At 59.2% G+C, this 27,523-nt stretch overlaps 2 protein-coding genes across 3 annotated transcripts; both read left to right on the plus strand.

Annotated features, from left to right (window-relative positions):
- The first annotated feature begins 222 nt into the window (after window positions 1-222).
- On the plus strand, window positions 223-19,203 carry ASMTL (acetylserotonin O-methyltransferase like). Of its 2 annotated transcripts, none has more exons than XM_033130074.1 (13): window positions 223-414; window positions 1,453-1,584; window positions 2,459-2,506; window positions 4,917-4,981; window positions 5,856-5,917; window positions 7,209-7,317; window positions 7,869-8,214; window positions 10,579-10,741; window positions 12,118-12,302; window positions 13,535-13,664; window positions 14,362-14,505; window positions 15,526-15,648; window positions 18,847-19,203. In XM_033130074.1, the coding sequence occupies exons 1-13, from the start codon at window positions 325-327 to the stop codon at window positions 19,065-19,067; spliced, it is 1,818 nt and encodes a 605-aa protein (XP_032985965.1). In that variant the 5' UTR covers window positions 223-324; the 3' UTR covers window positions 19,068-19,203. The 2 variants fall into 2 exon arrangements, with proteins under 2 accessions (XP_032985965.1, XP_032986860.1); XM_033130969.1 differs by having other exon boundaries at window positions 14,362-14,489; window positions 18,847-18,982.
- Window positions 19,204-23,052: 3,849 nt separating this feature from the next.
- On the plus strand, window positions 23,053-26,229 carry SLC25A6 (solute carrier family 25 member 6). The gene is made up of 4 exons (XM_033132163.1): window positions 23,053-23,291; window positions 23,937-24,423; window positions 25,093-25,233; window positions 25,664-26,229. The coding sequence occupies exons 1-4, from the start codon at window positions 23,181-23,183 to the stop codon at window positions 25,819-25,821; spliced, it is 897 nt and encodes a 298-aa protein (XP_032988054.1). The 5' UTR covers window positions 23,053-23,180; the 3' UTR covers window positions 25,822-26,229.
- The last annotated feature ends 1,294 nt before the right edge of the window (window positions 26,230-27,523 follow it).

Below are 27,523 nucleotides of genomic sequence, written 5' to 3' on the forward strand. Positions count from 1 at the left end.
CGGGGCTTCGTTGGAGTCGGCTCTGAAGCGGTGCTGGGCGGGCACGGGGGCGGAGCTTCATCCGGGGCGGGGCTCAGGCGTGGGCGGGGCTTCACTGGAGTCGGCTCTGAAGCGGTGCTGGGCGGGCCCGGGGGCGGAGCTTCATCCGGGGCGGGGCTTCACCGGAGTCGGCTCTGAAGCGGTGCTGGGCGGGCCCGGGGGCGGAGCTTCATCCGGGGCGGGGCCTGGTTTGGAGCCGCGGAGCCGCGCGAGCGCGCGCGCACCGCTGCGCAGCGCAGGGAGCGGGCTGGGGTGCAGGAGTCGGGCGCGGGGTCGGGCGCGAGGATGATGTACCCTGTGATCCGGAAGCTGCAGCACAAGCGCGTGGTGTTGGCCAGCGCCTCCCCGCGCCGGCAGGAGATTCTCAGTCAAGCGGTGTGAGCCCGGGGCGGCCCTGGGCTGGGGTCTGTGGCCGGGGCCTGGGAAGGTGGAGGTGGTACGGGAGGGGGCGGGGTGTCCAGCTGGGGCCTAGTGGCCCGGGTCCTATTGACTGCAGGCCTGGTCCTAGTGACCGGGGGCGAAGTCTGCTGGCCTGGGCCTGCGGATCCTGGGGCCCAGTTACCCTGGGGCCTAGTGACCAGGGGGTGTAGTGAGTGGAGCCAGGGCCAGCCGGTGATTGGGGGCTGAGGTCTGCAGGAGTGGGGCTACTGACCGGGCCTGAGGGCCAGGGTCGTCAGGCTGAGACCCAGTGACTGGCCTCCAGTGACCCGGCTGCGGTCTGCAGGCCAGGACTTAGTGACCCGGCTCCAGGTCTGTGGGAACTAGGAGTCCACGTGATCTGGGGGCTACCACCTTCAGGACAGGCCTGGTGGCCTAGTGAGTGTGCAGGGCTGCCAGGCCAGGCCAGTTCCAATTGTCCCGGAGCTGGTGGTGGGGAAGACACACACACAGACAGGTGGGTGCTCTGTCGGGCTGCCCAAGGGGACGGGGAGCATTACCATCTCTGCTGAAGGCCCATGTTCCCAACCCTGGGACGTCAGTCTCTCCACGACCAGCCTCCTGCAGCGATTGTCTTACCTGCTCATAGTGTGAGGGGAGCAAGTTAAAGCAGCCATATTTCTCCCACGTAGCATTTTTTTTTTTCGCAATTCTTGGGGGCAGGATATTTTCAGCACTGGCCTTTGGGACACTCTGGGAGCTCTTTGACCCCTAGGATCTGCACCTCAATCAATATCCACCCTCCCCGGCCTTCATGTGAATGACCTGTGTGCAGATGTCTCCCCTCCAGGTCTGCCAGCCCCGGCCAGTCTGGTGGTTGCGTGGCACTGAGTGAAAATTCAGAGAACAGATGAGATAGTCGGGAAGACCGACTCCGCGTGGAAAAGGCCACATTTGTTGTAGCCCTGGCACATTCTGTCCCCCGTCCTTGCGCTCTTCTGACAAAGTCTCAAGACCCCTTTTCTCCTGTTGTAGGGTCTCAGATTTGAGGTGGTGCCTTCCAGGTTTAAAGAGAAGCTGAATAAATCGTCATTCCCCACCCCTCACGCATATGCCATCGAAACAGCGAAGCAGAAAGCACTGGATGTGGCCCGCAGAATGCACCAGGCAAGGGCTTGGGTTGCTGCTGCCTTGGGTTCTCTGGCCAGGAAGGCTTTCCAGGTTTCAAATAGACGTGCTATAAATAAGTGCCGGTTATTAATACAATGTGCAATGAATGGAGCTTACTTAGTGCTGAGGGTTAGAGTGCAGTGTACCATTCCAGAGCTGATCTAGTACTCTGCTACTATGTAACATGCTGTTGTAATTAACATAATAGTTACGTAATATAGCTCGAGTTACTTTGTTACTGTGTAATATACCACTGTGATTATACCAATAGTATCTATTATATAGAATTAATGTAGTGTATCTATTACTGTGTGTTATTTTGTAACAGACTATTGTAATTACCATAATAGTATTGTTTATATAATATAGCTCATGAGTTACTTTGTAATATTCCACTGTGATTCACATAACACTCATTTATTATATAGAATTAATGTAGCCTGTTATTATGGTGGGTTACTATATACTAACATAGTTACTATAATAGCATCATTGATTACATAGAATTAATGTATTAATAGCTTATCTATTACTACGTGTTATAAGAACATCCTATAGCAATTAATAAATGCATTGTAGTTAATGCTGTCATGAATTTCTGGCATAAATAAAAGGATATTGACAGATTGATTTTCGACAGCAGAAAGGCAGTATTTAAGGGCAACCCAGGTTCAAGGTTGCATACAGATTTCAGGTGAGCATGTCACGGCTGCACTGCTCTCCTGGCCTACTCGGCACAGAGAGGACACGTAGGTCTCGGTTTCTAAGCTTGGCTTCCTGCCGCTGATGATGTTTCACGTGCATCACATCACAGAAGTGTTTCTGTAAGACACGCAGGGGCCTCCCTTCTAAAGCTTTGCGTTTCTTGCAGAAAGACCTCAGGACCCCCGATATCATCATCGGAGCAGACACGATCGTGGTGAGTCCCACTTCTGGCCTCCCGTTTGGTTCACGTGTCCCCAGCAACTGGACTCCAGGTGTGGGTGGGGCTGGTTCCTCCTGCAGGACTTGGGGACAGTCTGGCACAGGCCCCTCTCCCAGCTTCTGGAGTCCACGGCAGCCCTTGGTGTCCCTGCGCTTGTGTCTGTGTCACCTGTCGTCTACCTCAGGCTTCATGTGGCTTCTCCTTCTGTGTGAGTGTTCAAATGGTCCGCTTCTTGTAAGGACACCGGTCATAATATTGAGGCCCCCCACCCCCGATTTCAGTAGGACCTCATCTTAACTTAGATTACACCTGCAGAGACCCTGTTTCCAAACATTGTGTCACTCATAGGGCCGGAGGTGAGGCCCTGGACACATTGGGAGGGTGGGGGGAGCAACACCGCTATACCAGAGACACGGATTTGGGCCTGAGAGTTGCGCTCTGTGAAGGCAGGTCACGTGGATCGGTCCTCACTGAAATTCTGCTGGGCACAGCCCTCTGTCCACACCCCCGACTGGGCCACTGGCCTCAGTGCCAAGGTGCCACCACAGTCTCCTGGCGAGGGGTCACCCATGTGAACCTTTACACAGTCCAGGGTCTGAAAATAACCAGACAGAGTGATCCCGGGGCCCACCTTGCTGTTGCTTGGTCCTTGCAGCCCGACTCGATGGTTTTGCCGAGAACTAGACACATTTCTGGTTCATGGGTAAGGGAGTTTCTATGTGGAAGTTTAAGAGTGAACAATGCGCTTCCTCCAAAAGCTAAGGACAGAATTGCCACGTGACGTGGGCTGGACTGTGTCCCACAAAATTCACAGGTTGAAGCCCTGACCCACAGGACCTCAGAATGGGGCTGTATTTGGAGACGGGGCTTTAAAGAGAGGATTAAGGTAACATGAGGTCACTAGGGTGGGCCCTGATCCAATAGCATTGGGGTCCTTATAAGAAGAGGACATGAGGACACAGACACACACACACACACAGGGACGGCTGTGTGAGGACACGGGGAGCAGACGGCCATCCACACGCCCAGGAGGGAGGCCTCAGGGGGGACCAGCCCTGCGACACCTGGGTCTCAGCCTCCAGCCTCCAGGACTGGGAGAGAGAAATGCGTGTTGGGTCAGCTGCCCAACCTATGGTGCTTTGCAGCAGCCCTAGAAAACTCATACCTACTCTTATGTAGGACGTCTGACATGTAAGTTCACGAACTTGTAACACTGTTGCTCACCTTTTTTGATATCAGAGGGATTATTCATTATGAATTTGTACCAACTGGACAGTTAACCAAGTTGACTCTTTGGAAGTGCTGGAAAGGCTGCATGAAAAAGTTAGACGACCTGAACTTTTCGCCAACAATTCATGGCTCTTGCATCACGACAATGCACCAGCTCACATGGCACTGTCTGTGAGGAAGTTTTTAGCCAGTAAACAAATAACTGTATTGGAACACCCTCCCTACTCACCTGATCTGGCCCCCAATGACTTCTTTCTTTACCTGAAGATAAAGGAAATATTGAAAGGAAGACATTTTGATGACATTCAGGACATCAAGGATAATATGACGACAGTTCTGAGGGCCATTCCAGAAAAAGAGTTCCAAAATTGCTTTGAAGGGGGACTAGGCACTGGCGTCGCTTCCCAAGGGGAGTGCTTCGAAGGTGACCGTAGTGACATTCAGCAATGAGGTGTGTAGCCCTTTTTCTAGGATGAGTTCACGAACTTAATTGTCACACCTCGTATGTACTAAAAAGAAGAAGAAATACATGTTCACAGACCCATAGATAACAGAAAACAAACTGATGGATGCTAAAGGAGAGTCTGGTAAGGGGATGGGGAAAATATTTGTGCATTCAAACAAACTCCTGTACACACACGGTCATAGCAGCATTATTTACAATAGCTGAAAAGGGAAAAACCCAAATACGCATAAACCATTGAACAGATAAACAAACACAAGCCACACAGCGGAATATGACTCGGCCCTGAAAAGGAAGGAGGCACTGACACTCGCCACCAATTGGGAGGGACCTCGAGGGGACACTGCTCAGGGAGTGACAGGCACACAGGCCACCCAGCGTGTGACTCCATTTATGTGAAACGTCCAGAACAGGCTCCTCCACAGACAGGAAGTGGGTTAGGGGGAGGGGATGGGGGAGGGAGGGGGAGTGACAGCTCATGGGGACGGGTCTCCTTGGGGGGATAGAATGTTCTGGAACAAGGGAGTGACAATACTACTACAACATTGTGAGTGTGCTAAAATGTCCCCAAACTGTTTAAAATGGTGAATTTTATGTAATGTGACTCTCACATCAAACACACGAAAGAAGGAATGTAAAACATGGACAGTGGTGTGCAGAGACCCAGCTGGAGGCGTGGAAACAACCGTGTCCCTCCCGTTTGTCTTGCAGACCATCGAGGGCCTGATCCTGGAGAAGCCTGTGGACAAGCAGGACGCGTACTGGATGCTGTCCCGGTGGGTGCTCTGTGGCCGGCCTGCCAGGGACCAGCCCTGCCTCAGAGCCCGGGGTGGGGGAAGGGGCAGGGTCCTGGTGGATCAGTGCATCACCACCTGCTCACCCTCCCAGGTGAGGTCACAGGACGGAGCTGGTGCCCTTGGTATCTCCCCACCGGACACATGCAGTGTCCTGGGCAGACCCAGGCTCCGTCTGGGATCTGTGTATCCATCACCTTCATCTACTCCTCCATCACCTTCTCTTTGCTCTCTCCATCACCTTCATCTGCTCCCTCCATCATCTTTTCTCTGCTCCTCCACCACCTTCTCTCTGCTCCTTCATCACCTTTTCTCTGCTTCTTCCATCACCTCCATCTCTGCTTCCTCATCGTCCTCCACTGGCATCCTCCCCATGCCTGTGTACATGTGACTAGCTTTCGCCACAGCCCCACACATCTGAGCTTCTGCCCAGGTGATGGGGAGATGGGCCTGGGTCAGCCGTGCTGTGTCCAGAGGGCTGGCGTGTCACTCCAGTCTCAGGAAAGCAAACAGACCTCCAGAAAGAGCCGGTGGAGAGCTGCCCCGTCTGGGTCCTGCCTGCATGGCTGGCCTCTCCTGTTGGGGTCGTGTGTTCTCCAGTGACCCAGACCTTGAGTCTTGTAAGCGACACCCCTGGTGGTCTCTCCTGCTAATACTGATAACATCCACTTACACCAGCCTCTGGGAAGGTTTCCTGGGAGACGCAGTGGCCGGATGCTGGGGGCAGAGACCTGCCAGAGGACAGGGAGCGAGGACCTGCGCCCAATCACGGGGTGTCACCTGTTGCTGGCAGGCAGCGTGTTTGATGGCTCGGCTCCCACCTGAGATGTGTCGTGTGTGCGGCTGTGTCTTGCAGGTTGAACGGAAAAGAACATAGTGTGTTCACGGGTGTCGCCATCATCCACTGTTTCAGCCAAGGTACTCACAGCCACCTCCTCCCTGGGGACGAGGGGGGATCTGGGGTGCTCACAGTGACCAGGGCTTGAGGGATAGACTCAGAGGTCACTGGGGCAACAGCCCTTCCCTCCCCCCCGCCGGGGAAAATCGGGGTAATGTGGAAGTCAACGTGTAGTGTCCAGTGCCAGACACACGGCCCCACTCGTAAGACCCCACCCAACACGAGCCCTGCATGCATTTTCTTTGAGATCGTTGGGTCTGGACGGCGGAGGGTGTGGGCCCAGGTAGGTGGGTGTGGGTTATGCCACAGCGATGAAAAGTCTTTGAAAACGCACCGAAATCCTGAGGAATAATTAATGTCAGAGCTGCTCTGAAGTCCTTGTGGGTTGGGAAAGGCCCCCGAGACAGACTTTGCCCTCCTGTCCTGGGGCTGCCTCGCCATATCTCACCGATGGCCGGTCACACGTCTGCTTATCAGCGACGGGGCCACCTTTACCCTCTCGTCCAGCTGGGACGTTCATTTGGGCCCTTTGGGTTCAAAGCCCTGGCCCAAGAGATTCCATGTCACCCTTTACCTGTGCGCTTACCACCACACACCCATCCTCCCCCGTCCTGGAGACCACAAGTCTGCCCTCAAGGTGTCCCAGGGCCACGCTCCCTGCGGAGGCCCCAGGGGACTGTCCCTCCTGCCCCTTCCAGCTCCTGGGGGCTCCAGGCGTCCCTGGGCTGGTGGCCGCCTCCCTCCCATCTCTGCCTCCGTCTCCACGTGGCGTCTCCTCTGTGTCTGTGTCCCTCCTCTTCTGTCTCAGATGAGGACACTGTCATTGGGTTCAGGGCCCCCCTGATCCAGGACGATGTCACCTTAGCTCACTCAGTCACATCTGCACAGACCCTGTTTCCATCTAAGGTCCCATTCACAGGCTCCAAGGGAGATGAATTCTGGGGGATGCCGTTCACCCCAAGTCAGCTAGTTTTGGGGACTCTCCCAAGTGACCCCAAAGCTGCCAGGCCCGGGGCTTTCCCAACCGCACAGGGGAGGCCTGGTGACTCAGAAGTTCCACTGCACAAATTATTGCAGAAAACCAAGAGCCCCGTCTCGTGCAGTCTGCAGCCTTTTCTCCTCTTTGCCGATTTTGTTTGTGTTGTCTGTAATTTTCATTATTCTTTCCCTTGTCTAAAACGAACCTTTTTACGCCCATGCACGATTAATATCTGAACTGCACACCAAGTTCAGGCAAGCCCCCCGCCCCCGTGTACCAGGACGCCGAGGCCATGCGCGGCCGTGCCCTCACTGGCAGAGCTGTCGTTGCAGACGGCCAGCTGGATGTGGAAATCTCGCAGTTCTACGAGGAGACGGTGGTGATGTTTTCGCAGCTGTCGGAGGAGCTCCTGTGGGAATACATCCACAGCGGGGAGCCCATGTGAGTGTTTGCGGGGTCTGCAGGTCACGGGCACCCACTCCCACCACCCACGAGGGCACAAGGAAAGGCTGCTGCCTTTATCGGGGCCTGGGTCTCGGAGAGGGAGCAGGGGTCAGGCCTGGATGCAACAGTGCTGGGGGCTCAGGGCCCCCTTCCCCTTAAGGGGGTCTCAGCGGAGGTGCCCGGGAAAGACCAGGGCCCAGGATCCCATAAAGAGATGTGAGGATGAGCCAGGGGTGCTGTGTGCAGAAGAGCAGGGCCAGGAGGGGGATGGGGTCTTACGGGCACCCCCAGTGACCGACCACTGGGCACCAGGAGTGGAGGACAGCTCCCTGTGGGACCGCCGTGGGACGGCCCCCGGTCAGGACCAAACACCACATGAGACTGGGGCCCGGAGCCAGACTCCCCACAGCACGCCACCCAGGCTGGAGACGGCTCGCTGGGTTCTGTCCATGCGTCACGTCTGGCTGCCGTGACCCGGGGACCTTGCTGCGTCCTGTAACCTTTGTCTTTATCTCCTTCCCTGGGCTGACCCATGCCCACCCGCTCAGGGACAAAGCCGGAGGATACGGCATCCAGGCCCTGGGCGGCATGCTGGTGGAATCGATCCACGGAGACTTCCTCAACGTGGTGGGCTTCCCGCTAAACCACTTCTGCAAGAAGCTGGCCGAGCTGTACTTCCCGCCAGGCGCCGTGGGCCTGCAGCGGGTGAAGCACGACTCCATCCCCGCCGTGGACACCTTCGAAAACCTCAGCGAAGAGGAGGGTGCTGGCCTAGACCGCGGGGGGGCCCAGGCTCGGGGCACGCAGGATGCTGGTCACGACAGGACAGCGGAGAGCCTGCCCCCGTTCCCGACGGGCCTCCTGGAGCTGATAGCCGGCTTCCAGGCATCGAAGGTACCTGTGCGAGTCCGGGGCGGCCGGAACTAGTGACCACAGGCGGGGGCCTAAACCACAGGCAGCCATCCTCCCCCGGCCTGGACACCAGGAGTCTGCCCTCAGTGTGTCCCAGGGCCACGCTCCCTGCGGAGGCCCCAGGGGACGGTCCCTCCTGCCCCTTCCAGCTCCTGGGAGCTCCAGGCGTCCCTGGGCTGGTGGCCACCTCCCTCCCATCTCTGCCTCCGTCTCCACGTGGCGTCTCCTCTGTGTCTGTGTCCCTCCTCTCCTGTCTCTGATGAGGACACTGTCATTGGGTTCAGGGCCCCCCTGATCCAGGACGACCTCACCTCAGATCCCTCACTTAGTCCCATCTGCACAGACCCCGTTTCCACACAAGGTTTGCTCCCAGGTTCTGGGGACAGGACCTCAGTATTTCTGAGGCCACCGTAACAGTGTCGCGACTGACAAGCTGCCATCCTAAGCGACGCGAGACAGAACAGGGACTTCAGCGATCCACAGGGGGTGGAGCCATCGGCCCAGACTGGCAGGGGGTGGAGCCATGGGCCCAGACTGGCAGGGGGTGGAGCCATCGGCCCAGACTGGCAGGGGGTGGAGTCATCGGCCCAGACTTCCTAGGACTCATACCCTGCTGTGTGAAGCCCATGCTCGGGGCCGTGGGGGCTGTGGTCAGTGTCCGGCCGGGCCCGGGTCTCTGAATGTTCCAAGGCGAGCCGTCCTCACGGGACCGCAGCCCCAGGAGGTGAGGCCGGAACGCTGACCATGCAGCAGGCTCGGCGCGCCCTCTGGTCCAGCTGGCCAGGTGTCAGGTGGACTGTGGCACCACGTCAGCAGGTGCACGCAGGCCCACCAGCTCAGCATGTGTGTGCTCGGTCCCCGTGTGAGCTCAGCTGTGCCAGCCAGACAGTCTCCCGCTGGAGCAAGGACCAGCTGACAGCGGGCAGCCTTGGCTGCAGCCCCCCGTCCGTCCTGCACGGTCACCCGAGTGGTGCAGCCGCTCACACAGCCCCCAGAGGGGCCCGGGCCAGACCCGGGAGCGTCTCGGGCAGCAGCTGGCCCCTGAGCGCCTGCCTGCAGTTACGCTTTCGCGCCCCACGGCTGTGACACGGCTCTGACATGAGTTCTGGCTTTCCCCGCCTTCCCCACGAGGCCAGCCTGCCAGCTGCTCTTGCAACTCCAGCCTCTGGGGGAGTTGGGGACAGTCAGTGGCAGCTCCCCCATCCCTGGGGCCCAGTGGGGGCCACCGCCGCAGCTAGGGCAGGGGCAGGTGCTGGGTGCTGGGCTCGGGCTGCCTCTTCCCACACGGGACCTCAGCCACCTCCGTCACCTCGTCCTCAGGACAGAGTTTGCAGTGATTAGGAGACAAAGGTGGTCATGCTGTGCTGGACCTCAGGTTCTCTCCTTTACCTAAAAATAGTCACAAGAACAGCACTTCCAGCGGGCGTCCCACTGACACCGCTGAGTTGTCCTGTGGTCCCCGCATGTGTCTGTCTGTCCTTTGTCATCCATCCACTGCCATCTATTTATCTATCCATCATCTATGTATGTATGTGTGATTGTCAACTCTGTATCATCATCCATTTATCCATCCATCCATCCATCCATCCATCCATCCATCCATCCATCCATCCATCCATCATCTAGCCATCCATCCATTATCTATCATCTATCTATCCATGCATCCATCCTCTATCTATCCACCCATCCATCTACCTACCTACCTGTTTGTCATCTACCTGCCTACTTATCCGTCCACCCACCTGTTACACAGGTCACATAACAGGTCTCCCACTGGCTGCACAAACGGACATAGGGGGACAGGGGGCTTCAGGGAGTCACGGGTCATGTGTCACCTCTCCAGGTCAATCACGTACATTCTACACACACCTGTGTCCTGCCCTTTTCGGAAGGGCCTCCATTGTCACAGAGGATTTTGTGTTACGAGGTGAGAGCCTGACTGACGGTTCTCAGTGTCACGTGAGGGCATCCGAACACCGGAAGGAGCCAGTGAGCCTGGGAACGGACTTCTTGTGTCCAAATGCAGTCACATTCTGAGGTCCTGGGCGTGTGGCTTCAACATACGGACGTTGGGGTGACGGTGGGGACACCGTTTAGCCCCCGACAGCAGCACATTGGCTTATCTCCCAGGGGACAGTCTTTCTGCTGGATACTCACCAGTTTGCTTTCACCTTCTGCAAACCTGGTACCAGCTGGAGCCTAAACCCACTCTTCTCTAGAGAAGAGGGGTCCGTTGATGATGACACACTTTTGTCACTCCTGACCTCCACCTTTGGAGACTGTGGGACTAAAAGGCATTGGGTAAGTCATGTGGTAGGTCGAATTGTTCCTGTTTTTCATCGACAGGCCCTGTTCACGGCTTGTAAGCTGAAGGTGTTTGATTTATTACAACATGAGGCCCCGCTGCAGGCCGTGGATATCGCCAGCAAAATTGACACCTCTGAGCATGGGACAGGACGTCTACTGGACGTCTGTGTGGCCCTGGGGTTACTGGAGAAGACAGAGAGAGGTAAGGGCGCTCTCAGGTGTCTTGCTAAGACTCTCAGCAGGTGGAAGGATGCAAGTCACTGGGTAGAAGGGGGCCTCCGAGCTGAGGGAGGGAGGGCCCGACTGTCTCCCCTCGGGAACGTGACTTTTCCCCAGACAGTGAGAAGCACGGACGGATGGAAGAAAGGAAACAGAGGCAGTTGTGTACATGTGTGCTAAGAGAGCCACTTCTTATGGACTCTGGTCTTAGAGGAGCTCAAATAGTCAGGGTTCTCCAGAGAAACAGGACCAATAGGAAATATGTGTGTGTGTTTGTTGTTACTTATAGATGTTTCTTTTTACTTATTTATTCAGGTAGACGAAATGGATGGTGGGTAGATGATTGATAGATAGATAGATAGATAGATAGATAGATAGATAGATAGATAGATGATGGAAGATATGGATGGATGGATGGATGGATGGATGGATAAATAGACAGGTGATGGGTGGATGGTAGATAAGATAGATGATTGATTGATCGATAGATGATAGATGGTGGAAGATATGGATAGACAGATAATAGATGACAGATGAGACAACTGAATTGTTGGATGGATGGGTGGATGGATGATGGATGGATGGATAGATGGATGGTGGATGATGGATGGATGGATATGATAGATGATTGACAGATGGTTGGATGAATGGATGGCTGGCTGGATGGATGATATGTGTTTGCGGAACTGAACAGAACACTGGAGCAGGGTCTCCCAGTAGAGGCTCCTATGGACAGTCCCTGAGAAGTTCGGTATGAGCAGGGGGCAGAAGGCCCCAGGACAGGAGAGGCAGGTTTGCTTCTATGAGAAGAAATAAAGTGGGGTGCTGGTAGAGGCCCCCAAATCTGCTCTTCAGGCAAGAGGATTTCGACTACATGCTCGTGGTCTGAAGCACAGAAAGCAGCCCTTCCTCCCGAGACAGGTGCTTTTAGTCATATTCCTGTGTCCCGAAAACCATGAGTGAGGGCAGACAAAGGGTCCACCTGCAGCCTTCCTCCCTGGGCCCTGGAAGCCTTTTCCAGTCTTCCCAGCAGACGTCTTGCCCACCCACCCCCATTGTGAGCAAGTGGCGTCTTTACCTACAGTGAGCTGATTGCCCACGGTGATGACATCTGCCAGACACCTCTGCGGCAACATGTCGCCTGGGCTTGGCTTGACCCACTGGGGACTGTAGCCCGGCTACATGGCCATCCCAGGGCCTCAGCAGAAATGGGCTGTGGGAATATGAGTCCATCTGGGGAACTTACGTGGGTCGGGGCTGTGGCCAGGTGGGTGATATTTACGTGACCCTCCCACCACTGCCCTGCAGTCAGGTCAGCGTGGGTGTCCCTGCTGGACATGACTTGGCCCGTGGTTTCAGGTTACAGTAACAGTGACCTGGCCGCCCTGTACCTGCTGTCGGACGGCGAGTTCTCCCTGCATGGCTTCATCGAGCTGAACGACGAGCACACGTGGGCAGCCTTCACCCACCTGGAGTCTGACGTCCGGGAGGGCAGCAGCCGGGGCCACCGGGCTGTGGGAGACGAGGCAGAAGGCCTGCTTCAGGTACCGTCCTGAACGGCCCCCCTTTCAAGCCATGTGTGTTTAGCAAAAGGACTCGGTTCAGGATCCCTGGGGGCCTGGGGAGAGGCAGGGACTCTGAGAGAGCGTCTGTGTGCTTGTTACCTGGAGTCCTGGTGGGAGGCCGTGGACCGGCCGCGGTGGGGAACGGCGGGGGACAGCAGGGTGCTGTCCGGTCATAGTGGCATCGACAGTATGAGCACCGGGTGTTTCAGGCTGCACAGTGCCCTCCCACCCCCTCCAGCTAGACCTCTGTGGGGGGGTCCTGGGTCTGCAGAACAGTATGGATGGGGGTTTTGGGGGGCAAAGCCATTCCCTGGCTGCGTCCTCTGAGGCAGAGCACACATGACAGAAATGAACTTGACGGAGTGTGGGGCTGATGTAAAGTGTGGGGGACAGGGCCAGAGATGAGGGGGCAGAGACACGGAGAGACAAAGGAGAGAGACCCGAGAGAGACAGAGGGAGGCAGACCAACTGACAGAGACAGTGAGAGACAGATGGAGGGAGAGAGACAGACAGGGAGAGACAGCGAGACACAGAAGCAGAGAGAGCAGCAGACTGGGCATCACACAGAAGCCGGTGAGGCTGTCCCAGCATCGTGGCCCAGGGTGGACCCAGGAGAGGCCAGGTCCTTGGAGTGTCACACAGCAAACCGCAGGCGGCGCTCCAGCCGGCAGGAAGCTGAGAACACGCTGTGGGGGGACCTGGCAGCTGGCTCAGGCCAGTGCGAGGTGGGTTGAGCAGGGTTTTGGCAGAGGCAGGAGGGGACAGCTCAGGCCATGGGGCGTGAGTGGGGGTGGGTCAGGGCTGCAGCCGCGGGGGCCAGGCTGTGGGATGTCAGCCAAGCAAGGCTGTGGTGTTAGGGGATGGCTCAGACCACGGCTGTGAGACCCTGCAGGAGCCAGGCTGTTCTGTCCTCCAGAGCAAGGGGACAGAGGCATGGACGGGGGCCATGGACAGACAGGGAGGGGCAGCGTGAACACAGGTGCTGGTGAGGTGGGGAGACACAGTGCCTCCATGCCAGCTGCCCCTGGAGCTCGTCCCTGTGACCACTGCACCCCAGCCCCAGCGACACCAGGTGTCTCGTACCACGTGGGCTGGACGGAGCTGCCTGCCTACGGGACCCCTCAGCCCATGCCGCCATGCTGCTGGCTGCAGCGTCTGGGGTGCAGGACCCCTGGGCCTCTGGTACCTGCTCAGACCCTGCTCTGCTGTAGGACTCCTGCCCGGGCCGGGATGCAAGGCTGTGCTTCATGAGGGCCAAGCATGGCCTCGCCAAGCTGACTGCTCACCAGGTGGCCACAGCCCTGGACCTGTCCCGATTCACCTCCGCCTGCCATCTGGGAGGTACACGCACCCCTCCTGGATTCGGGCCCCTCACCTGCTTGTAAGGCTTGTAACGGGTTTCTCTCTGAACAAATCCCCTAACACATCTGGCTGGGGCAGGTGTGTGGGTCTGGCCACATAGCCCCAACGTGTAGGAGGTCCTGGGGGCGGTCCAGGGTCTCCGTAGGGGTTATGGGCACTTCCTGGTGGCTGCTGAAGGGACAGACGGCTACACTGCCCCATCTCATCCGGTCTATGGCCTACACGCCCTTCACCCCACCTCGGCCCAGGACCGTGAATGGAGGAGCAGCAGGGGCCTCGCCGTGTCTCTCCCCGGCGGGGCCCCAGCCGCGCCAGGCACATGCCTGGGGGGTGTAATGTGATCAGGGTCCCAAGAGCACTCCTGAGCTGGCAGCTTACACGTCCCCGTCCTCTGTGCACACCCTTCCTTCTGTGGGCCCAGAGTGGCTGCTGTGGCACCAGCCATCTCATCTGCATTCCCACAGCAGCTTGCTGGTCTTGACTTTGGGAGGCCCCAAGGCCCACGTGAGACACCAGCCATCTACACCTCCATCTGCCTTTACGTCACAGCGCTGGATTCAATCCATTTTTCTAGAACATCATTTTGGTTTTGCTGAGCTCGTACTCTGGCGACTCACCCAGTGTTTCCTGAGCGCTGGGAGGGTCGGATCGTAGAGTGTGTGTTTGCAACCCACAGGCTGCACGGGCGCCCTGGCCCACAAGCTCGCCCGGGAGTACCCACGTCTGACGGTGACCGTGTTTGACCTCCCAGAGGTCATTGAGCACGTCACGTGCTTTCAACCCTCGGGACCACAGACAGAACAGGTCAGCTTCGTGCCAGGTAAATGCTGCTGTGTCTTTGCTTTGTGTCAGTCCTTCGCCCACCGTATTCATCTCTGGTCCTGAGTGTGTCTGTGTGCGTGTGCCTGCTGCTTTGTGTCTCTGTGTATGTGTGTGGTGTGCTTACCTGTACAGTCGTCCTTTCATCTCTGCCGGGCCGTGGTTCCAGGTCCCCCCTCAGACACCAAAGTCCACATGTGCTCACGTCTCTTGTGGAAAAATGACACAGTATTTGTACGGACCCTCCACACAGCCTCCCTAAAAATCGTCCCTAGGTTACTTATAACACCAGATACAATGTAACTGCTGCGTAAAGAGTGGTTACAATGTATCATCTCAGGAATTAAGGACAAGAGAAAAAGTCTGCACCTGTTCAGTACAGACACAGCCGCCACAGACTAACTGCACAGTAACAATGTAACATTTGCCAACCACAGAGCAATAAATTTAACTTCTAAAAAAAGTTTGTGGGCATCAGTTTTCCATGGCTGCAAAAACAAACTACACAAACTGGGGGCTTAAAACCATAGACACCCATCCTCCCCCGTCTGGAGACCAGGAGTGTGACATCAAGGTGTCCCAGGGCCACACTCCCTCCGGAGGCCCCAGGGGACAGTCCCTTCTGCCCCTTCCAGCTCCTGGGGGCTCCAGGCGTCCCTGGGCTGGTGGCCGCCTCCCTCCCATCTCTGCCTCCGTCTCCACGTGGCGTCTCCTCTGTGTCTGTGTCCCTCCTCTTCTGTCTCTGATGAGGACACTGTCATTGGGTTCAGGGGCCCCCTGATCCAGGACGACCTCATCTCAGATCCTTCACTTAGTCCCATCTGCGAAGGTCCTTTTTACTAACTAGGTCCCGTTGGGAGGTTGCAGGGGTTGGGACATGGCACGTCTGTGGAAGGACACACTGTCCCCACTACAAGCAGTGTCTCTCTTGAATTCTGGACAGCGGCAGTCCCCACTTCCCTCAGGTAGAGGACCAGTTCTGGTGCCCCTGACAGGTTTATGACATTTTGTTTTCAACCAGGTGACTTTTTCAAGGACAGCCTCCCGGAGGCAGACCTCTATGTTCTTTCTGGAATCCTACACGACTGGCCGGACGAGAAAGTGCACAGGTTGCTGAGCCGGATCTCAGGCAGCTGCAAACCAGGTGAGCCCCCGTCACCCCATAACCTCTTTTAAAGCATAAAGACCGTTTCTATTAAAACAGACCAACAAAAACCAAGGACGTTTTCCAAAGAACACATCGCCCCTCCGCCGAGCCTCTGGCGCCTGGTTTACTCTTTCCCCGAGGACGCACTTGGGGTATGGGTGGTGGGAACAAGCTGCTGAACCTGGTGGCAACAGACCCCGAGCTCTGGCTTACCTGAGTGTCGTCGTCGTGGCCCCACGTCCTCCCAGATGCCCCGTCACGTGCCTGCACAGCCCAGCCGTGTCTCCCGTCCCCATCCCTTCTGGTGGATTTCCTGGTCGTCTCCGTGGGCCATGAGGCCGTGCAGCGGAGAAGACCTAGCGGCCTGGGCCCCTCCCGGGCTCCAGCATGTACGCTCTCACTCCTGCACCCTACGGTCTCCCCCGTTTGCATGGCCACCCCTGGGCCTCTTCCGTGCCATTTCGGAATGTGAACTATTTAGCAATTTGGGATCGTTTTCAACACTGTGATGCCGCTTCTGCTCCCACATCTGGGGAAAGCACCGTCGTCCCCGGTCTCCTGTTTCAGACCAAAAGCAAAGCGACGGCAAAGGGTCTTTGCAGACACTGACCACCTGGTGGCCGTCCTGGCCTCCAGCCTCCACCAGGAATGACTTCGTCCCCAACTGTTCAGCATCACACCCGTCCCCTCCACTGAACCCTGGGCTCTGATCCCCGGCGTGTCCAGTTATCTAAGGCTCAGGGCCACGTGAGGGGCTCGGAGACATCTGGTACCAGACGGAGGGTCCCAGGGCCTCCACAGCCAGCCACTCTGTCCCCCCAGCTGACGGCGGGGTCTCCTGGCTCTGAGAGGTGCCAGCCGCGGCCGAGCCCCTGTCCTCCCAGGTGCACAGGTGCCCAGGACTCAGCAGCGGTGGCGGAACCATGGGACAGTGGCAGCCAGCATGCCTGCAGATGGACGGGGTGGCATGTGTCCATCCATCCTCCCTTCAAGGACGGAAAGTGGCAAGAGAGGAGCAAAGAGAAAGAACGGTCTTGGAAAGGAACTGAGCAGTGAGACGTGGAAAGATTGGGACATGCAGCCACGTAGAGCACAGGCCACAGGCACAGAAAACAAGAGACAACTTGGGGACCCATCCTTCAGTCCTGAAATCTGACCCGCAAGGACCCCATGCCCTGAGATGGGACGCGGAAGCCGCCCCTACCTGTGGCCGCACAAAGTGGACGTTCCAGGATATTGAGGACCAGGGACAAGCCTGATATTCAGGAGGACAGCCACCAAGTCACCACCGCGACCGGGCAGCAGGCGTGGACGGGTTTCCCCACAGCCTGCGCGCTGTGAACCTGGCGGAGAAGCGGTTCCACGGTCCCCCACATGTGTACGTGTAGGGACAGGTCACCGTGTGCTGGCTCACCAGCTGAGCTTTGGGGACACAGGAACCTGAGCTGCACGGGAAGTCAGGGCATCCTGCTTGGTCTCTGTCATAGAATGAACAGTGTCCCCCCAAATTCACATCCATCTGGGACCTCAGAACGGGACCTTATCTGGAAACAGGGTCTGTGCAGATGGGACCGAGTGAGGGGTCTGAGGTGAGGTCATCCTGGATCAGGGGGGCCCTGAACCCAATGACAGTGTCCTCATCAGAGACAGAAGAGGAGGGACACAGACACAGAGGAGATGCCACGTGGAGACGGAGGCAGAGATGGGAGGGAGGCGGCCACCAACCCAGGGACGCCTGGAGCCCCCAGGAGCTGAAGGGGCAGGAGGGACCGTCCCCTGGGGCCCCCGGAGGGAGCGTGGCCCTGGGATACCTTGAAGGCAGACTCCTGGTGTCCAGGCTGGGGGAACATGAGGTCTGTGGTTGTGAGCCCCGCTTGTGGTCATTATCACGGCCACCAAGGCCACACATGGCATCTGTGAGCGGCAGGGTTTTACCCGGTCACAGAGATGTCACACACACATCCGGGCTGCCCACGAGGAGAACGTGGCCCCGGGAGGGCGGGTTTCTGCCTGTTTGCTCCCTGCTATGTCCCCAAGCCCAGCTAAGAGTGGACGGAAGGAAAGCGTCACAGAAGTCGGGCGTTCCCATTCCCGGGGCAGGCGGCCCAGGGGACACGGGAGCCGAATCCTGGCGTCCCTGGGGAGACAGAGGAATTGTGAGAGGTGCTGCTAAGTGATGCTGACACTTAGGTTTGGGGTTCGGGGTGCCTGGAGCTCTGAGCTGCTGATCAGACCACGTGTTACCTCGTCAGGAGTCCTGTCACCCTTTCGTGCCACGTGGTTGGTGTGACATCGGCCTTGGGAGGCCTGTTTCCCCCACAGAAACTGGCCGACAGGCAGGACGGGGCCTTCCCTCCACCCCCTCCGCTGGGAGCTCAGTGGTTACCTGCGTGGGGGCCGGGGGGCCACAGACGACAGTGGGAAGTGGTGCCTTTTGGAGCCAGTCGCGTCAGCCCCATGCACGTATTACTGTGGAAAACATGACAAATGACAGAGAGGACGGTGAGCACACTGCCCCCAGTTCTGGGGACTGTGGGAACGCCTATCCCTGCACCACCAGGGAGACTTCACCCGGGGGTGTCACCGCCGTGTAAGCCAGGGCTCCGGGGTGAGGCCCCTCGGCGCCTTTTCCTGCTTCTCCCAAGTAACCCCGAGCAGGAGGAAGCAACGCAGGGCTGCCCTGCCCGGGCTTGCCATGCGGCTGCTCACGTTCCCGCCTTCCCCGTCAGGGCTGCCTGTGGAGATGCACACCCGAGGGGCGGCCAGACGTGTGCGCAGGCTCACACACACACCACACACACACACACACACACACCGTCTACTTCTCCAAGCTCTCACATCCACTTTCTCCACAAGTCATGCAACCTCCGGCAGCCGGCGTGGCTGCTGCCAACTGTGGTCCAAGCAGCTCCGGCCCAGGTTCCCATCTGTGAATGGATGGCCTGGTCCCCGATGGGCTCACAGAGGCTTCTCCCGGCCGTCAGATGCATCACGGGGTTCCCTACACAGTGAATTCCCTCAGGAGCCTGGCCGGTATCTGCAGGGGGCCAGGCTCCCCCAGGCTCCGTGCCTGCCTCTTTGTCCCCGTCCCCCCTGCCCCCTCCCTCCCTTGCCTCCTGGTGAGCACTATGTCCCCCAGGGCCCCTTCCTTCCGTGACGTGGGCAGGACCCCAGCAGCTCTGCTTGTGCTTGCAGGCGGTGGCCTCTTGGTGGCAGAAGTGGCCCTGGACGAGGACCCACGGGCCGCCCGGCCGGGCCTGCTGAGGTCCCTGAGCCGCCTGCTACAGACCCAGGGCGGGGAGCGCAGCCTGACCAAGTCCCGGCAACTCCTGCAGCTACACGGCTTCACAGACGTGCAGGTGGCACGCACGGGGGACGTCCTGCACGTGGTCCTGGCCACCAGACCCGCAACCTGAGGGCCACGCTCGCATGCTGTCACTGGACGGTCTCCGGGAGGCCCCCGGCCGGCTGTGCCTTAGCATGGACGCCAGGTGGAAAGCAGACTGGAAGGGGGTGGGGGTCTAACCAACAGATTAAAGAATGTCAGCAGCACTGGCTGGTCCCGGCTCCTTTGTGGGGACTGAAGACCCAGCAGCTGTACCCACAGTGGCAGCGCCAGCCGGGTGTGTCCCCAGCTGCATTGCTGGACCACTTGGTGCACCCACGGAGGGCGCCCCCCCAACACACACACACACACACACACACACACACACACACACACCCCGCGTCTGCACACAGCCCTGCCTCTCCACTAGCCTTGAGCCGTTCACATTGGCTGTAAATGCTTTTCCGTGTCATGTGTTGTCTCTGTGATGTCACAGCTGGTGTCTTGCAGGACCCCTGCTGGAGAGCAGATTTTCCAGCTGTCACTGCATGTCTGGGAGGCAGGGCACCCCTGGCCCCGCTGGATGTTAGCTCAAGGGGGACGGTGGTTTATGGGTGCACATGTCCCCAAACTACTCATCTGAGGGAGACTCAGGTCTGTTTTGTGTTTCAGTAGTGGACCTGTTTTCCTAAAAGAGCAAGCAAGTGCACGCTCTTTCGTGTATTAAGCAACAGTAAGGATGTAGCAAGTTACAGGCTGCCTGGTATGTAGGTATATACAGTTATTAGCAACAATGCCGACCGCCCTGTCACAGGGACACCTTCAACGGGCGACCTATTTGTCCGTATTTCACTCGTGCTTTCCAGCTAGAGCTAGAAGATTGTTACACACATGGGAAACTTAAGATGTAGAGAATTTTCTGTGTGCGAATGTATTTTATGTAGAACACGACATGAAGTATGTCTGTCTCACATGTAAATGCATAGCTATAGAGGTACATGTGATTTGTATACTGTATTTACATAGTATATAACCACAAATATGTACAAACACGTAATAGTAGATGGACACATTTTGTCTCCACACCCACGACGGCCCTTACACCAAGGACCCCCCAGGTTGGAGAGGGACACAGGACACCACCTGTAGAAACCTCAGACCACTTGCTATCCCTTTATGTCTGCAGGAACTTTTCGTAGGAAAACATCAAAATTGTAACGAGGAACTGACCTACCCACTACCTGTCCTTCCACTTACTAGGAATTGTCCACAGAAACAGTCCTTTTGGGGAGTCTCACGTCAAGGATAGAGGTGGGGGCACACACAGGTGCGTTTCCGTAAAGGCTTTTTATTCTCTTAGGAACCAGGACGGATTCCAAGGTTGGAATCGTGTGCCCGACCTGCCCGCCGCCCCACAGGTGGAATTCATTCATTCATTCACTCATTCACGTTCACTCAGCAGATCCAGTGAGTGCCCACTGCGTACGGGGCTGCCCGGATGCCCCACTGGGGAAAACCTGCCCGGTGGGGGTGGGGAAGATGGCAGGACATCCGAGCACAAGGACACTGAGTCAGCACGGCCTTGGCCCCTGCTGTTCCCTTGCAGGCCCCCCTGGGTCTCGGGCAGGTCCCATGCTGTGCAGGGCCCATAAAATAGCCTGTCCCCTCCCCACCTCGGGACTCATTCTGAGCCATGAGCTGAGACCTGAAATCTTTTAAAACTTGCTCCCAGCCCGTTTTTTTATTTGCCTGCCCCTTTTTCCGACTATCTTTTAGGCTGTAGATATAGGCAGTACAGTGCGTGCTGGCCTGGGAGCGGCTTATCTCTAACCCGTCTGAGCCGTAATTAAATCTGGGGACAGGTCTGTCTCCGGCTGGGACTTAGAACTTACCCCCTAGGAGGACCCTGCTCTCCCCGCCGACCCACCACTTAGCACTGGCTCCATGTGTGAGGCCCCTCTGCCTGCCGCAGTCATGCCCTAGCGATCGGGGCGCCGTGTCTCTCACACTCACACACACACACACACACACACACACTCGGGACGGACAGGTGGGTGTCTGAGTTTGACACCCACATGCAGTGCTTTCTACGATTCTATGTTCTGAACCCCAGTTAACACTGAGGGGAAGAAGTCACATTCATTCCAGAAGCATCTGCAGAGCTGGGTGCCAGGCCCAGGTGCCAGGGCCCCTGAGATGCTCTGAGGAGCCAGCAGCCGGGTCGTGCCGACCTGTGGAGGCCGTGTGCCCCACAGGCCCGTGCCTGGGGAACGGGGCGGGACACCCAGGGCTTACCCGCCCCCTATCCCCCCAACCCCCACACCGGGCAGGGCACAGGAGAGAGGAGGAACGTTGGGTTCTCCCACACCAAGGTCACGGCCTCTGCAGCACAAGCACCTGCGTCCAGGGCCTCCCCCTGCAGTCCAGGCCTGAGCAGACGCCGCCCCACGTGATCCAGAGCGAGCAGCTTCAGCTGGTTGGCCCCTGCTGCCCAGGGACCAGTGACAACCGTGTCCAGAGTTCCCCCGGGGCGCAGACAGGGTGGTGCTGTGAACACACGCAAGGGAGACGAGATGCTTTGCCCATCCAGAGTGCAGATATGGCCCCCGACCCTGACCCAACAAGCCCCGACCTCCAGCCCACAAGCCACGACCTCCCTCTGCCCTCCACTCCAGAACCCCTTGCTGGGTGGCTGCCGGCAGGAGCCGGAATGCGCCCTCCAGGTGCGCTCTCCACCGGCTTCCTGAAGCCTCCGGAATGTGCCAGAACCTCCAAGGGCATCCCCACAGCGGCGGTGCCAGGGCCAGACCTGTCACCGGTGGCACACGTGACGCTGGGCCTCCCTGCCCCCAGAGGGACCGGCCTCTGCCACCTGGCAGCCTCAGGCCCCGCCCCTTACCTGGCTGTCCTTGGAGGTCCGAGCACGACCCGGGTGGGGCTTTCGCAAGGGCACTGGGGACGGGCCGAGTCGCAGGCTTGGGTGCCCTGGCGCTCCTGCGTGGTTTTCAGCACCCATCCATCCATGCCTGGGGTTTTTGCCTGCTGGTGGGGACCCAGGACACAACAAAGAAAGAAAAGGAGAGGGGACAGAGAGAGAAAGAAGAGGAAGGACGGGAACGACAAAGAAGGGGCAGGGAAAGAAAACCACTACTGAGGAGGTTTCCTTGCGCTTGGCGCTGCTTACACCCTCGTACTCAGTCTGAAAATTCACCCAGCGACAACCTAGTCACAACGCACTGTGCTATTTAGTTACGAGTCCGTACTCAGCTCACAAAGCTTCCCACCATCCGGGCGGGGAGGCCCCCCTCCGCAAGGGCTGTGCCCGTGGCCGCGCGCGGGCGGAGGTGGTGGGCGGCTACGTGCTCCAGCCCCTCTGGGGGGCGGGGACCCCACTGGCGAGGAGACCCAAAGGCCAGCGGGACGCTCCGATAGGGCCCGCCCAGGACACCGGGGGCCACGGGGACACCCGGGATTGGGGCGGGAGAGGGACTCGTGCAGGACACTCGAATGGACACGGCCGGGCCGGGGTCTCCCGGGCAGGCAGGGAGCGGGCCCTGCGGGGCGGGGCGGCGAGGGCGTCTCGGGAGGACCGACTGTGGGAGGCTGGGGGCCCCGTGGGGTCAGGGGTCCGCACGGCACGTGTCGGACGGCTGCCTGCTCCGGCCCTGGGCCCGCGACCGGACGCTATTCCCACGGGCCACCCGGGGTCCAGGCTGGAAAGAGGCCTGGCTCGGAGATCTGGGGATCACCGGCCGCCACCGCCGCCACCTCTAATATCCGCTGGGGCTCCAACGTGACCTTGACAAGGTCACGGTGGCCACGGAACACCCCCCTCGGCCTGCACAGCGCAAGGGCGGGGCCAGGCTCCCGAAATGCCCCGGGCACGCCGCGCCGGAAGAGGCGGGGCGGCGGCGGCGGCGCAGCCAATCGGCTTGGCGCGCGGGGCGACGGGGCGGGACGCAGCAAGGTTCCCGGCAGCCCGCGGGGGCGCGGCGCTCGGAAGGGACGGGGCGGAGGCGCGCGGCGCAGCCAATGGGCCTGGCGCGCGGGGGCGCGGGGCGGGGCGGAGGCGCCTTAGCGGCTGCGCGCTGGTGACCCCGTCCTTTCGGTCCGGCGGCGGCAGCGCTGAGCCAGCGGTGCCCATTCTCCGGCTCTCCGGCCCTCCACTCCACTCTGCGTCCGCTGCGCCGCCCGCTGTGCCGCCATGACGGAACAGGCCATCTCCTTCGCCAAGGACTTCCTGGCCGGAGGCATCGCCGCCGCCATCTCCAAGACGGCCGTGGCCCCGATCGAGCGGGTCAAGCTGCTGCTGCAGGTGGGGGCGGCGTGCGCGCGCGCGCGCGGACTCAAGGAGCAGGGGGTCGGGGCTGGGGCGCTGGGGAGGCAAGGCAGGCCGGCCGCGTGCACCGGCCCGGCGGGCGGGCGGGCGGGCGCCGGAAGTGCGAGGCAGCACCGCTTTGTCCGCGCCGCTGACTTCCGGGGGGCGGCTGGACGCGCAGTACAGGAGCGGTACGCATGCGCAAAGACGGGGCCGCGGGCGGGCGCGCCCGCATTTCCTGCGCCCGCGCTGTGGTGTGCGGCCGGGTCCGGGTGGTCGGGTGGGCAGGCAGCGGGGCCCTAGTGAGGCCTATTGGTGGAGTTCGGTCCTTCCTTCCCTCTTGTAGCCGTCTGGGTTCCTACATGGGAACAAAGTGCACTCGTTTGTTGCGAAATTGTTGTTAAGTGTAGCTCGCTCGTTGCAACGTTGTTGCCGGGCGGTCTCTTGCAACGTTGTTGCCGGGCGACCTCTTGCAACGTTGTTGCGGTGACAATGAACGGGCTGATCAGGTTATGAAGCGATAGGACGGTGCAGCGGCCTCGTGCACCAGGTCGGGTTCTCAGCACACAGTTGCGGTGGGGATACGGGTGGACATTGGGCCGGGGCTCTCGCGTGACGATTGTCCCCGCGTCCGCCCTTCAGGTGCAGCATGCCAGCAAGCAGATCGCCGTGGACCAGCAGTACAAGGGCATCATGGACTGCATCGTGCGTATCCCCAAGGAGCAGGGCATGCTGTCCTTCTGGAGGGGCAACCTGGCCAACGTCATCCGCTACTTCCCCACGCAAGCCCTCAACTTCGCCTTCAAGGACAAGTACAAGCAGGTCTTCCTGGGGGGCGTGGACAAGCACACCCAGTTCTGGAGGTACTTCGCCGGCAACCTGGCATCCGGCGGTGCGGCTGGAGCCACCTCCCTCTGCTTCGTCTACCCCCTGGATTTCGCCAGAACCCGTCTGGCAGCTGATGTGGGCAAATCGGGCACCGAGCGGGAGTTCAAGGGCCTGGGGGACTGTCTGGTGAAGATCACCAAGTCCGACGGCCTCCGGGGCCTGTACCAGGGCTTCAACGTGTCTGTGCAGGGCATCATCATTTATCGGGCTGCCTACTTTGGCGTGTACGACACGGCCAAAGGTACGTGCTGCTCTCCTGGGGCTGTGACCGGGGGCCGCAGGTGGGGACATAGCAGCAGACCGTTGTGGTCCCCCAGTCAGTCCTGGAGGCTGCCGTCTGAGGGCCAGGTGTCCCAGGGGGGTCCCTGAGGCCTCCCTCCTGGGCGTGTGGATGGCCGTCTGCTCCCTGTGACCTCACGTGGTTGTCCCTCTGTGTGTGTCTGTTTTCATTTCATATGGACGCTAGTCACATTAGATCAGGGCCACCCACACGATCTCATCTTACGTTCATCATCTTTTTAATGACCCATCTGCGGGTGCACTCGTGCTGAGGTCCTGGAATTGGGGCTTTTGTGGGGAGGTTTGAAAGTGCATAGCTCGACCCCTTACAGGAAGCCGGCCTGAGGGTCAGCCCAGGGCTGCTGGTAACTACAGGGAACTCAGACGTGTGCTGTGCCCCCTCCCCGAGGCTTATCCCCCCCACACACCCCAGATCTAGACATGCCACTCCCGGGGACTAAGCTGGCCCCCACTGCAGCTTGCAGGTGGCTTTCCCTGCTTCAGACCCCATAGCCAGCTTTGCTCTGATCTCCAGTGTCACCTGCTCCTGGGAGCCACGCGGGGGGCGGGCGGGCCGGGGTGGGGGCAGCCCTGGTGCGGCGCTGGGGCTGACACTGCCGTAACCCTGCAGGCATGCTCCCCGACCCCAAGAACACCCACATCGTGGTCAGCTGGATGATCGCCCAGACGGTGACGGCCGTGGCCGGAGTCGTGTCCTACCCCTTCGACACCGTCAGGCGACGCATGATGATGCAGTCAGGGCGCAAAGGAGGTACTTGGTCTGGTGGTGGCGGTGGTGCTGGTGGTGGCGGCTCCTCCAGAGCGGGCGCTGCTCCAGCGTTGGCCTTCTGGCCTCGGCCCTTAAGCGTGGAGCTGTGCAATGAGGCCCTTCGTGAGGAGGCCTGATCAGGGGCGGTGTCCCTTCTCTAGGGCCTTGTCCGGGTGCCTGTGGGCTGCCCTGGTCCTGCCCTCCCTTTGACCCCACTGGGGTGGCCTCTCCCTGCATGGATCCAGGGGGTGGATGGGGCTGGGTCTGTGTTCGATCCCTTCCCAACCCCCAGCAGAGGTCACGAGCCAGCTGCTGGGGCCAGGCCCTTGCTTTTCCCTAGGGCCAGCACTTGGGGTCCCCCGATAGTGGCGCCCGGGGTTCAGTGTGTGTCAGTGGTCACTTGATGCCTGTTCCCATGACTCCCCGTCCACAGCGGACATCATGTACCGGGGGACCGTGGACTGCTGGCGGAAGATCTTCAAGGACGAGGGCGGCAAGGCCTTCTTCAAGGGTGCCTGGTCCAACGTCCTGAGGGGCATGGGCGGCGCCTTTGTGCTGGTCCTGTACGACGAGCTGAAGAAGGTCATCTAGGCGCATGCCCGCCCAGCCCCGGGGACCAGGACGCTCGCTAGAATCCTTCACTGGTACGGACCATTGACCTTCCAGAAATTCCCGTGTCCTCGCCCAGCCAGATCATGTGGGGGCTGGGGAGGCTCTAAAACGGGGCTCCCTGAGCCCCCCGGCACCTGGTTCCACACGTGATCTCGGGACGGGCGTCCTGACGTCCTCTGGGCCCCCGTCAGGGCAGCTCAGCCTGGCACCCGGAGGCCCACGTGCTTTGTAGGACCAAGCTGTGTCTGAGTATTTATTTAAAGGAAATCATGTCTCTCGTCTGTACCTAAGCACCATCCTCCTTTGCACAGCGATACTTACTTTCCATACTTGCAATGATCTCTGCTGGGCATCCTGCTGCAGACAATAAAAACAGGACACAGAAACTGCTGGTTGCGTTTTCATCCGAGCGCCTGGTGGGGCAGGGCCACGAGAGCAGTTGATGGACACACAAGGGGTCCATGGGAGCCCCTCAGAACTTTGTGGTACCCCACTCAGTACCTGGGTGGGGGTTGGCAGCTGGGCCCTTGGCTGTGCTGTGAGGGGGACAGGTATGGGGACCCTCATGCCACATCTGGGCTCCCTTGCTCAGCTCCTGGGACCCATTCCTGCAGGAACTAGCTAGGTTTTCCCAGGAGCGGCACCTCTGGCCCAGAAGCCCCTGCAAGGTGGGTGCACACGTGCTGGGTGGTCAGCCCCCAGGTCGGTCAGCTTCCTAGTCCTTTGCACAAGGCGGGTGCTCGTTGCAGGAAAGCTGATGGAGGGTCTCCCCAGGCTGAACATGGGGTGCTGGTCCCCTCTGGGCCTGTTCAGTGCAAATGGGGTAGATGGGGCACTGGGTGCTGATGCCTGCTGCCCGACCAGGCAGGCAGAGGCTGTCTTAGGTTTCCAGAGCTTGGCAAGTGCAAACACTGGGTTCTGGCCCTGTGAGGAGGTCTGCCTAGACGTGAAATTCTCAAGCAGACTTGGCCGAAGTTGAGCTGGCTCCTGAGAGCAACCTGCCTTCTGCCCCACTTGACACCCTGGCTTTGGGGTGCAGTAACTGAACCTGGATGCCACCTGTCTGTCCTACCTGGAGCTGTGCCGACCGCTGGGCTCTGCACTGGGACTTGGTTTCACGCCCTGCTCCTTTTCACCTGGCTGAGACCAGCCTGTTCGGGCAGGTAACCGGGCTCGGGGTTAATCAGCAGTTCACCCAATGGAATCGTACGTGTGTGTATCTGCCGATGCCCTTGGCTGAGAAGGGCGGTCAGCAAGTTTGCATGGTCGCGGGGAGCCGCTTATCTGCATGTTAACACAGTGGGAACGTGCACTGTGGGGCGTGGCCTGCACACTGGAAACACTGGGAAGCATGCAGAGAGTTAAAAGGTCACTTTCCCAGCAATCGTGCCAGGTGCCATGTTAAATGAGCCCGGGCTCGGAGATGTGGGTGCCCACGGGGTAGGTGTGGGGGCGGCATTCTTTTCCGTGAGTTCACGGGGGTGTCTCCCAGGAGGGCTGTGTTAGCAATGGATGCTGTGGGCGCTGGAGCTCTGCCGGGTCCCCGCTAACCCCATCACCACGGCCTTCCGCCTGCCCCGCAGGCCACACCCCGCACCCCTTTCCTGCGTGTGTGACGTGCCTTCCCTGGCGTCCCACACGGGGCTTGTGCAGAGATGTTGCCCCTTCCTGCTTACAGAAG

This window comes from Rhinolophus ferrumequinum, chromosome X (assembly GCF_004115265.2).
Source record: "Rhinolophus ferrumequinum isolate MPI-CBG mRhiFer1 chromosome X, mRhiFer1_v1.p, whole genome shotgun sequence".
Classification (NCBI taxonomy): Eukaryota; Metazoa; Chordata; class Mammalia; order Chiroptera; family Rhinolophidae; genus Rhinolophus; species Rhinolophus ferrumequinum.

Bases quoted from the DNA above. Each gene is read 5' to 3' on its own strand.
- ASMTL (XM_033130074.1), top strand. From the start codon at position 325: ATGATGTACCCTGTGATCCGGAAGCTGCAGCACAAGCGCGTGGTGTTG. The intron at 415-1,452 runs GTGTGAGCCCGG...CTCCTGTTGTAG, and splicing joins AGGAGATTCTCAGTCAAGCG to GGTCTCAGATTTGAGGTGGT. The intron at 8,215-10,578 runs GTACCTGTGCGA...TTTCATCGACAG, and splicing joins CCGGCTTCCAGGCATCGAAG to GCCCTGTTCACGGCTTGTAA.
- SLC25A6 (XM_033132163.1), top strand. From the start codon at position 23,181: ATGACGGAACAGGCCATCTCCTTCGCCAAGGACTTCCTGGCCGGAGGC. The intron at 23,292-23,936 runs GTGGGGGCGGCG...TCCGCCCTTCAG, and splicing joins GGGTCAAGCTGCTGCTGCAG to GTGCAGCATGCCAGCAAGCA. The intron at 25,234-25,663 runs GTACTTGGTCTG...CCCCGTCCACAG, and splicing joins GCAGTCAGGGCGCAAAGGAG to CGGACATCATGTACCGGGGG.